Raw genomic sequence first — 11,077 nt, 5'->3', positions numbered from 1 at the left:
GCCCCGGTGCAGCCCAGGCTCCCGCGGCTCCGGGGTGCAGCCCAGGCTCCTGCAGCCCCGGTGCAGCCCAGGCTCCTGCAGCCCCGGTGCAGCCCAGGCTCCTGCAGCCCCGGTGCAGCCCAGGCTCCCGCGGCCCTGGTGCAGCCCAGGCTCCTGCAGCCTCTCTCACAGTCTCTGGCAATGCACTTGGCCTCCAACAGAGCTGGACTGGTCCTAGCCCAGCGGCGGAGCCAGCGATGGCTGGTGGTGACGTCTGACCTGACCGGGCATGGACAGAGGGCAGGGAGGCACGGCCGATGCTCACCATTGTTCTGTGTCTGCCAGACGGCGTCCGCCAGGCCCCACAGGCCGGGGAGGAGGAAGAAGACGCTCATCTGGGTTGGCCGTGGGCGCCACAGCAGGAGCATGATGATGCAGGACAGGTGGGTGGCTGCGCCTGGGCACGGGAACCATGGGACGGTGAGCAGCCGGGGCCGCGCGGCCTGGGCCGGCCAGGCCCGAAGCCAGCCTGGCTGAGGGGAATGGCTCTGCGCCCTGGCATTGCCTGGGTGACTGGAGGAGGGTGAGCCAGGTGGCTGAGGGTCCTGACCTGTGGGTGGAGGGAAGGAGACCACACCACACTGCCCCCTGCTCCCTGGCTGCCCTGGCTGCTCCGTGCTCCTGCTCCCTGGCTGCCCTGGCTGCTCTGTGCTCCTGATCCCTGGCTGCCCTGGCTGCTCCGTGCTCCTGCTCCCTGGCTGCTCTGTGCTCCTGCTCCCTGGCCGCTCCATGCTCCTGTTCCCTGGCCGCTCCGTGCTCCTGCTCCCTGGCTGCTCCGTGCTCCTGTTCCCTGGCTGCTCCGTGCTCCTGTTCCCTGGCTGCTCCGTGCTCCTGTTCCCTGGCTGCTCCGTGCTCCTGCTCCCTGGCTGCTCCGTGCTCCTGTTCCCTGGCTGCTCCGTGCTCCTGTTCCCTGGCCGCTCCGTGCTCCTGCTCCCTGGCTGCTCCGTGCTCCTGCTCCCTGGCTGCCCTGGCTGCTCTGTGCTTCTGCTCCCTGGCTGCTCCGTGCTCCTGCTCCCTGGCTGCTCCGTGCTCCTGCTCCCTGGCTGCTCCTTGCTCCTGCTCCCTGGCCGCTCCGTGCTCCTGCTCCCTGGCTGCCCTGGCTGCTCTGTGCTTCTGCTCCCTGGCTGCTCCGTGTTCCTGCTCCCTGGCTGCTCCGTGCTCCTGCTCCCTGGCTGCTCTGTGCTCCTGCTCCCTGTCTGCTTCGTGCTCCTGCTCCCTGGCTGCTCCATGCTCCTGCTTCCTGGCTGCCCTGGCTGCTCTGTGCTTCTGCTCCCTGGCTGCTCCGTGCTCCTGCTCCCTGGCTGCTCCGTGCTCCTGCTCCCTGGCTGCTCCGTGCTCCTGCTCCCTGGCTGCTCCGTGCTCCTGCTCCCTGGCTGCTCTGTGCTCCTGCTCCCTGGCTGCTCTGTGCTCCTGCTCCCTGGCTGCTCTGTGCTCCTGCTCCCCGGGTGGCTCTGTGCTCCCTGCTCCCCAGTGTCGGGCCCCAGGGTGCAGTCTGGGCCTGTGAGTCTCTCCGCCACAAGGCCCAGAGCAAGGTGGAAATGCTTCCTCCTTGGGGCGAGTGTTGGAAGGGACCAGGTCCTCCCATGTGAGAGCCAGGCCTCCTGGCAGGGTGAGAGGAGGGGATGGGGGAGGGAGGGAGGGAAGGAGGTAGGAGGAAGGGGAAGGGAAGGAACAGGAAGGGAGGGAGGGAGGGAGGAGGTAGGGAGGGAGGAAGGAGGGAGGGAGGGAGGCAGGCAGTCCAGTCACCAGTCTGGCAGCCACAGACTCTGCCCCCCCCTCCGCCCCGCATGTGCTGCAGGTGTGCCGGGCTGCTTGGGTGGAGGCTGCTTGGGTGGAGGCTGCTTAGGTGGAGGCTGCTTGGGTGGAGGCTGCTTAGGTGGAGGCTGCTTGGGTGGAGGCTGCTTGGGTGGAGGCTGCTTGGGCGGAGGCTGCTTGGGTGGAGGCTGCTTAGGTGGAGGCTGCTTGGGCGGAGGCTGCTTGGGCAGAGGCTGTGGGCACCCACCCAGCACGTAGATGGCGGCCCGGCCGGAGTACTGCGAGAGCTTCCCGTATAGCAGCGAGCACAGGGAGGTGGCCCCGGAGAAACAGATCATCACGTAGCCCACGAAGTGGATGCCCAGGACACAGGTGGTGTAGGACTGGGGACAAAGGCAGAGCGGCATCACGGGGCCCGCGCGCTCCCTGCAGCTCCGGCCCGAGCTGCTGCTAGCATCTGGAGAAGCTGCCCACGCTACACACAGGGCACGCCGGCTCACACACAGGGCACGCCGGCTCACACACAGGGCACGCCAGCTCACACACAGGGCACGCCGGCTCACACACAGGGCACATCAGCTCACACACGGGGCATACTGGTTCACACATGGGGCACGCCGGCTCACACACAGGGCACATCAGCTCACACACAGGGAATGCCAGCTCACACACAGGGCACATCAGCTCACACACAGGGCACACCAGCTCACACACAGGGCACATCAGCTCACACACAGGGCATGCCGGCTCACACACAGGGCACGCCAGCTCACACACAGGGCACGCCGGCTCACACACAGGGCACGCCAGCTCACACACAGGGCACGCCAGCTCACACACAGGGCATGCCGGCTCACACACAGGGCACGCCAGCTCACACACAGGGCACATCAGCTCACACACAGGGCACACCGGCTCACACATGGGGCATACTGGTTCACACATGGGCCATGCCAGCTCATACACAGGGCATGCCGGCTGACACACGGCGCATGCCGGCTGGCACACAAGGAGCCTCCTCTAGCCCCGGGCTGCCGCATAAGCACTGCTGATGTTGCAGACTCCTCTCTGAGTCAGAACGGAGAGGAGATTGTTGGGACAAACACCCACACCAACCTCTTCCCCACGCTTTCCCCGTGTCCCACTGCTCCACACTTCTTGTTAGGCCTCTACATAATTGAAGGAACATGGACCAAGATGAAGAGGCCTTCACCGAAGGCTGAGATGTGACCCAGCGCAGCACCAGCACCACCTGTCCCGTGGCTGGGCCAGGCTAGCTGTGCCTGAAGAGGGCGGGGAGGAGGGACGGTGGGACAGGGCGGGGCTGGGGTGGGGCAGGATGGTGGGAGGGGAGGAGGCGAGGGACAGAGAGGTGGCTGGCATCCCGAAGTCTGGTGGGAGGGACACATCCACAATGCAAGGCAGGCTTCCCCTCATCCTGTCTGCCCTTGTTCCTAAGAACAGGGCTGCAGATCAAACCGGACACCAGACATGGCTGGGTCACACTTGTTCTAACGGTATTTGCCATGTGCCCAGAGTTCAGTGAAGGTGCTGTGCTTGTGGTGCAGAGTGACTGTGGTGCTGAGGGCAGGGCGGGGTGGGGCGGGACGGGGCGGGGCAGGCAGCCAGCCTCCTTGGTAGTGGAGGAAAGTGCCAAGGACAGCACTGGGGGCACGGCTGGGGACACAGCTGGCTCCCGGAGTGGAGCCAGGCCCAGGTGCACTGGACGGAGGTGGTGGCTGTCACCTGGGGGTGGATTCCAGGATCTGGGTAGGCACAGAGGTCGTCAGGATAAGAGGGATGAGAGGCCACCCCAGCAGGCAAGGAAAGACAGACTGACACCCCCGGGTGGAGGGCAACCCTGGGGCTCTGATTGTCCCTGCCGCTGGCAACGGTCATAGAGATGACCGTGCTTGCTGTGCTGCCAGCCCACACCAAAAGGGCGGCAGCACAAGACCGGGGGGGGCGGGGGGCCGCGTTACAGGGGGGCGGCCTCTGGCTATCCAGCGGGCCTTGCCCGGGGAGACCCTGGCGGGCAGGAGCTTTCCCCTTCAGGAGTGGGGGCTGGGGTGATTGCAGAGCCTGAACCACCGTGGGGTCGGGTCCAGCCAGGCCCCGAGGCGGGTCCCTGTGGCGCAGGCTGGTGAGGGCGTGGTGCGCCATGCGCCTGTGAGCCGCGGCTCTGATTCTCTCCTACCCTTGTGTATTCACCAGAGATGAATCCTTGCTGCAAGCCGCTGTACAGCGGCAGCAGGATCAGGAGGCGCAGACGTCCGTCTCCCAGCAGCCGGAAGGTGGACAGCAGGGTGGTCCAAAAGGGAGGTGGCTTTCCGTCCTTTCCTTTTCCGTTCGGCTCAAAGTCTTCCAGGGGTTCCAGGAATACGGCGATGAGCAGGATCGCCAGCACGCCACTGACTGAAAGCAACAACAGGCGGAAGACATCGGGTCTGCAGGTCAGGGCACTTTGCTGGGCCCTACCCTTCCTCCTGCCCACCCACAGCTGGCATCCCAAGTGTCACGGTGCCCTCGCCTGGGCCCGTGTCTGATCAAAGACAGAGCTGTCCTGTTTGAAGGAGCAGAAGAGCGGTGCATAATCCCCTCCATTTTTCGAGTCTAACATGTGGTCCTCTCTCTCGTGGTCTTGGCTAAGTTAACACAGTAGCCATTAGCATGGCTGGACAGTAGCTGCATCAGTCATGTGCTTCCTGAGCAGGTGACGCCATTCTTTTTCTCTAGAATCACGACTGAGTTGTGATGATACAAGCTTAACACTGGCAGAGAGATCGTTTTTAGCTGAAAAATGTTTTATACTACAAAACCTGATTTTTAATTTCCTTAGAAAATGGAGGATTTAGCAATAGTATATGCTGATATAATATCTGTAGGATAAAACCTCAATGAAAAAGGCAGATCTTTCAATAGTCTACACACACCCTTTCCTTTAAAATGGACAGTTACTTCACTCTCAGACATATGCTTTAGTTCATAAATGTTCTCTTTAAAAACACTACCTTGTTATTGTGAAGGTGCAGGTGCACAGCGGCGCAGGCATGAATGCATTTCTTTTCGGACGTCACCCCTTCCCTCACTGTTTCCCAGTCCCCCCCATCCTCACCCACAAATTGTATAGTTCCTTTTCAACATACTGTCTAGTGAATACCACTGCTGCTTTGTCTTTCTATTTCTGTGTTGTAGATAAACAAACAAGACAAAAAGGAAAGAAAACAAAAATAACAACAAAGGGGCTGGGAAGGTGGCTCAGTGGTAGAGCGCTTGCCTTGCATGCAGGAGGCCCTGGGTTCGATTCCTCAGCACCACATAAGCAAAAAGAAAAAAGCCGGAAGTGGCGCTGTGGCTCAAGTGGTAGAGAGCTAGCCTTGAGCTGAAGAGCTGAGGGACAGCGCCCAGGCCCAGAGTTCAGATCCCACGACCAACAAAAAACAAAACAAAATAAAACAAAAAACAAAGAAGAAAAGCTTTGGTTTCCATTTCTTGGAGTTCATTTAGAAAAATATTATTTTATCTGATCAGGCACAGAGGCGTTGCTCTTTGTGTTCCTCCCCTAAATAATTTTAAGGGAAAAACAGATTGGCTTGGGACTCGCAGGCTTCTACTCGAAACCCAGCTCGCGGCCCCCGCGGCCTGTGCTGACCCGCGGCCTGTGCCTCCTGTGGCCAAGGCTGCTCTCAGAGCCCCACAGGGGGCCGAAGGGGCCGAGTCCACGAAGCCGCTCCCCGTGTCCGTCTCCGCAATGCCGCGGTTTAACTTGCTTGCTAACATGTAAACAGGTGCTTGTGGCGAATGGATTCCACCCCGGACTCCGAGGGGTGAAATAGCGGCACCCCATGGCGCCCTCATCCCCTGCTCCGAAGATGACCCGGCCCTCCATGCCAGCCGGGGCTCTGAGACGGAGGGGGTCGCAGGAGGCTGGCTCTGGGGCCTGGGGCCCAGGGCACGTACCCGTGTAGATGCTCAACAGCGTGTAGATCAGCTGCCTAGAGGGGCCCTGCGTGCTGTTGCTGGAGGCTGCCACCATCAGGCAGTCCCGGGCCCCGCAGGACTCCAGCTGCTTCTCCAGGATGGACTCTGTGGAGTCAGAGCAGACGGTCAGGCTGGGCCGCAGCGGCTGCCCAGGACGGGACTGTGGGAGGTAAGGTGGAGCTGGAGGCCAAGGCCAAGATGAGCCGGTGTTCTACCGAGGATCTCAGACACACAACCCTTGGGCTCAAGTCCACGGCCTGAGGTTAGCATGGTTTGTTTGGGAAGAGAATTAACTCAGTGCTCTGCAAAGATGCGGAGAAAGAGCTCACAGGATGGCATTCTTCTCTCTGAGAGCATTGCTTCCTCCGCATCAATGAACACATTCAAACTCAGTCAGTGGAAAAGAAAGGCACCCTCTGCTGACGACCACTTTCAAATTCCTCTTCCCTATCCCCACTGCCTGGACAGGCAGGGTACCTCTCTTTTCTGTTTCAGAGAGTGAAGGAATACAGTTGGAGACAGGGCAGGTGAAATACGGCTGAGTGAAGAGTATTTGCCTAGGATTTGACCCCGGCACAAATATAAAATAAACCACCAACCAACCAACCAACAGCCTATCAACAAACTACCAACACCTGCAAATCAGGATGACGTCTGAATCTCCCGAGAGAAAAGAAAGATGCCAGGAGAGAAAGACTATGAATCGTGTGATGCTCTTCATAATACCCATCTTGTAATAAAAACCTCACAGACCTTGTAGGCTGGAAAGGAGCTGGGAAGGGCAGAGGAGCAGTGGGAACAGAGGCCCAAGGCCGTGAGCCGCCCAGCTGGGCCCTCACACTACTGGCCACCGTCCTTCGGGCTGTGACTCAGCAGGAGTGGGGGGGTGGGGGGTGGCCTGCAGATTACAGCCCAGGAACACCGGTCAGTCAGGAAGAAGTCTGCAACATTTCCCCCGTGGCTTCCTTGAAAGGGTGTATTTAGTAAGCAAGAGCATCGTGCAGGACCCATGCACCCTTGGGCTGGGAGGGGCAGAGTGGAGGGGCAGAGTCCGGCAGTGGTGGGGCCAGGCCTCCACTAGCAGCAGGGAGCTTGCTTTCCTGTGGACTTGGCTTTACGCCTCCAAGCGGGCATCAAAGTGTGCGGGCAGGACATGGCTTCCGTGTCCCGTCCTGTCTGGGTGGGCTCGGGGCAGGCTCTAATGACCCCATAAGGAGATAACACAGAGAAGTTGTCCTCAGGACAGCAAAGGTTCTACAGACGCAGATTCCACTCACGGGGGCCCCCTTGGTGTCTCCGTGGTGGCCCCTCCAAGGGCTTGCCCCCCGGGAAGGGGACAGCTCTTCAGTGCCTGGAGCAGGGCCCCCCTGGCCCCCTCCCCGTGGGCGCACTGGTGCCTCCTCGGTGGAGCCAAGCGGGCGTGTCCCTGGGCTCGGCGGTGGCCGAGAAACCCCACGCACCCCCTCCCCCCGCCCAGTACCTTTCGTGGGCGTCTGGCCAAACACGAGCGAGGAGATCAGGTTGCCCCACACGCCAGAGGACTGGAATATGAGGAAGAAGATGCCGAAGTACTGGTTGACCACGTCCCTGCCGAGCTGGCCGGTCCTCTCCGCGTGCCGGCTCCCCGCGACGGTGAGGTAGGTGCACTGGGCCGACCACAGCGGGGCGGCGCCCAGCCCCAGCAGCACGGACGTGGGGATCAGTGAGAACCTGCAACGGGCGGCGGGCAAGGGCAGGGTCCGCTCGCCGCACAGACCCAGACACGCGATCCACACCCAGGCCAGACCGCTCCTGTCCGAGGGCCCGGGAGCCCCTGGGGGCTGCGGAGCTGGGGAAGGTGAGGAGTTGGGGGCGGGTGGGGGAGGGGGCCCAGGAAAGCTAGCACAAAGCCTTGTGCCGAAGCAGCCCATGCGGGGCGCACAGCCCAGTGCAAGCGCTGGGCCGGCGCGGGCCCTACCAGCTCGCCTGGAAGTTGCCCAGGGAGAAAGCCACGTAGCAGCACATGGAGCCCACGATGGTCCACTTGCAGCCGCACCTCTTGATGAGGATGGGGGGGAGGAGCATGGAGGAGAGGAGCACCGCCCCGTAGAGGGAGCTGAGCGTGGCCACGCCCAGGCCATCCTCGTTGTAGAGACTGCTCTGTGGAAACAAGAGCGGCCCGTCAGCGGCAGCGCCTGGGCTGGACGGGGCTGGGTGCAGGGGTGAGGGGCAGCCCGGTCTCAGGGCTGGGTGCAGGGGTGAGGGGCGGCCCAGCCTCGGGGCTGGGTGCAGGGGTGAGGGGTAGCCCGGTCTCAGGGCTGGGTGCAGGGGTGAGGGGCAGTCCGGCCTCAGGGCTGGGTGCAGGGGTGAGGGGCGGCCCAGCCTCGGGGCTGGGTGCAGGGGTGAGGGGTAGCCCGGTCTCAGGGCTGGGTGCAGAGGTGAGGGGCGGCCCAGCCTCGGGGCTGGGGTGCAGGGGTGAGGGGCAGCCTGGTCTGGGGTCTGGAATGCAGGGGAGAGGGGCAGCCCAGCCTCAGGGTTGGGGTGCAGGGGTGAGGGGCAGCCCGGTCTCAGGGCTGGGTGCAGGGGTGAGGGGCAGCCTGGTCTGGGGTCTGGAATGCAGGGGAGAGGGGCAGCCCAGCCTCAGGGTTGGGGTACAGGGGTGAGGGGCAGCCCGGTCTCAGGGCTGGGTGCAGGGGTGAGGGGCAGCCCGGTCTCAGGGCTGGGTGCAGGGGTGAGGGGCAGCCTGGTCTGGGGTCTGGAATGCAGGGGTGAGGGGCAGCCTGGCCTCAGGGCTGAGGTCCCAGACCACCCATGAGCACAGTGGGCCGGGATGAAGCACCCTTGCCTGAGTATGGATGGGGAAGCCCACACGCCCAGGCCCGAGGGGTTCTGGGTCTCTCTCTGTCTCAGTGCTGAGTGGGAGGCTTGGGGCAGGGCTGTACGGCAGCGCACACACCACCCTGGGGCCGCTGCTTCCACCCAACGGCCCGTCCCAGGCCCGAGACATGACAGACAGCCAAGGAGAGCAGCGGGTGGCGCCTGGCGGCCACAATCAAAAAAGCCAGCAAGGCCACCGCCGCCTTCGCTTCACACAGAAAGTCCCCACAGAGCACCCTGCGAAGCGAGTGTCCACGCAGGCCGAAACCCTGAGAGACATCACAGGGTTCTGGAGGAGGCCAGGACCCCATCAGGACTGGCCGCGGGGACCCCATTACGAACGGCCGCGGGGACCCCATTACGAACAGCCGCGGGGACCCCATTACGAACGGCCGTGGGGGCCCCATTACGAACGGCTGCGGGGACCCCATTACGAACAGCCGCGGGGACCCCATTACGAACGGCCGTGGGGGCCCCATTACGAACGGCCGCGGGGGCCCCATCAGGACTGGCCGTGGGGCAGTGGACGGTGCTCCCGTCCCCGCTTCTCCCTCCGTTCCCCGTGAACCGACTAGGGACATGACCCACTTGAGAACTGGAGGCTGGACTCCCACAGGTCCTCAGAGTTTGAAGGGCTCCACGAGGCCCGACCCCGGCTCTCAGCCCTGGGTGGGTTTCTGTGATCCAGCACCGGGCACAGAGCAGGCAACCAGGCAGGATGGCACTCGCCTGTCACTAGATGCTCTAAGAATGTCCCTAGCCAGGCCTTGGGGGACTCTGGGGAGCAAATGCACCCAGGGACAGGAGCGCCTGCTTCCTGCCACCAGACAGACCTCAGCGTTCCCTGGAGGTCTCTGCCCAGTTAAAGATCAGAGTGTAAGTTTGACTCGCCCAAGAACACATGCAGAATCTATCCAGGTCCACAGGACCCAGGTCCACAGGACCCACACCCCAGCCGTCAGAACTGGTGCTGTTCACACACAGCAGAAGGAATACCATAAATAGTTTCAAAGTGTTGGCGATTTCCTCAAAGTTCAGTTTCAGTGAACGCGGAGTCACGACACCTAAAGATCTTTGGTAAATTCATATTACTCCCCAAATCAGAAAGCCGACATCTGGGGCTTGGAATTCCCAATGCTTTTCCTGGTATCTCCCTTCAGCGGCCCAGGCAAAGGCCATCTACCCGCACCACTCTCTCCGGGACTCTGTTCTTCTCGTCAAGGCTCAGCGCCACGCCCTCCACCGCGACCCCATTGCGCCAGGCGCGGAGGTGGGGGGGAGAACATGCCAGGGTGGGCTGGATTAAAAAGACATCTTATTTAAAGCGGGACACCAGAGGCTCACGCCTGTGATCCTAGCTACTCCGGAGGCCGAGCTGAGATTCACCGTCAGAAGCCAGCCCAGGCCATAAATTGAGACTCTTATCTGCAATTCACCATCAAAAGGCTGGGCATGGAGGCGTGGCTCAGTAGTAGAGTGCCAGCCTTGAGCAGAGTAGAGCCAGGCAGAAGGTGAGGCCCGACTCCAGGCCACAGCGTGTGCGCCCGCGCCCGCGGCGGCCGTGGAGGGGTGTGGAGGTGAGGTTAGCGCTGCAGGGCCGACTCACCTGGAGGTTCTGCAGCCCTCCGAAGGCCGTGAAGAGGAGGAGGAATCCAAAGGAAATCACGAGGACATTCCTCAGGCTGCTCTGCATCATGTGGACCCGGCTGCCAGTCGGCGGCGGCGGTGTCACCGGGCGGCTCCCTGAAAGACACCAGGGGAGGCCTAAGAAATCTGAAGAGCCTCATCTGTGCTGGCCCGCCCAGCCTCCAGCCTCTCATTGGAGTGAGAAGCCTGTTTGTTAGTCAGGAAGGAGGCCGCTTACTAAGGAACCTGGTCATCGGACCTGGTGAAGCCCGGGGCTGTGTGGCTTACTCACCTTCTTATGGCCTGCCCTAACACCTGCAATTGCAGGGAAAGATTACGACTCTGCTGGGCTGGTACGTGATCGCACTGTTTCCTGCTACTCTCAGGCAGGTACGGCCCTCCAATAATAGATATTGTATTTGCATGTGCACGTGACAGTACCTTCTCTGTCCCGAGAAGCCGTCACAGATGCAGAATGTGGAATGTTCTTCTGTCCTAAGGAACAAAGCACCAATGTCAACTTCAAGGGATGTAGTTCCATTTTGAAAGAGGGTCATTAATGTGCTGATAAGAACCTGGGGGCAAAGTCAAAGTCCTGCAAACATTATATAATTTTACAATGAGGCAATCGTTTAAAAATGATAGGAGCAGCTTCGCCACATCTCAAGCGTCCTACACTCAAATGCCAGCATCCTTATCATCAGGGATCTTAGTTCCTTTACGGGACCGGACACAGCTCGGGACAGCTCAGTGCGCTCAGGTCAGAGCCACTGCGCACGCATAGCCACCGAGCTCTTGAAGCACAGCTGCTGTAGCGGCC

The 11,077-nt window shown here is 61.6% G+C and overlaps 1 protein-coding gene across 2 annotated transcripts in view; it reads right to left on the bottom strand.

Moving 5' to 3' along the window:
- Unc93a (unc-93 homolog A (C. elegans)) overlaps window positions 1-10,324 on the bottom strand; it is a 12,137-nt gene extending 1,813 nt beyond the window's left edge. Inside the window, exons 1-7 of one of the 2 annotated variants that reach the window (XM_013024545.1) lie at window positions 10,238-10,324; window positions 7,733-7,914; window positions 7,256-7,485; window positions 5,751-5,880; window positions 3,992-4,205; window positions 2,042-2,177; window positions 305-436 (exon numbers count right to left, since the gene is read on the bottom strand). In XM_013024545.1, the coding sequence (XP_012879999.1) occupies window positions 305-436; window positions 2,042-2,177; window positions 3,992-4,205; window positions 5,751-5,880; window positions 7,256-7,485; window positions 7,733-7,914; window positions 10,238-10,324 (1,111 nt within the window). Of the gene's footprint in view, window positions 1-304; window positions 437-2,041; window positions 2,178-3,991; window positions 4,210-5,750; window positions 5,881-7,255; window positions 7,486-7,732; window positions 7,915-10,237 lie in introns of both variants that reach the window. The other variant, XM_013024546.1, reaches the window with a different exon arrangement.
- Between the last annotated feature and the right edge of the window lie 753 nt (window positions 10,325-11,077).

The sequence above is a fragment of the Dipodomys ordii genome, unplaced genomic scaffold, assembly GCF_000151885.1.
Source record: "Dipodomys ordii isolate 6190 unplaced genomic scaffold, Dord_2.0 Scaffold77, whole genome shotgun sequence".
Classification (NCBI taxonomy): Eukaryota; Metazoa; Chordata; class Mammalia; order Rodentia; family Heteromyidae; genus Dipodomys; species Dipodomys ordii.
Note: the sequence above shows the minus strand (reverse complement) of the source record. Positions and strands in the feature narration are given on the sequence as shown.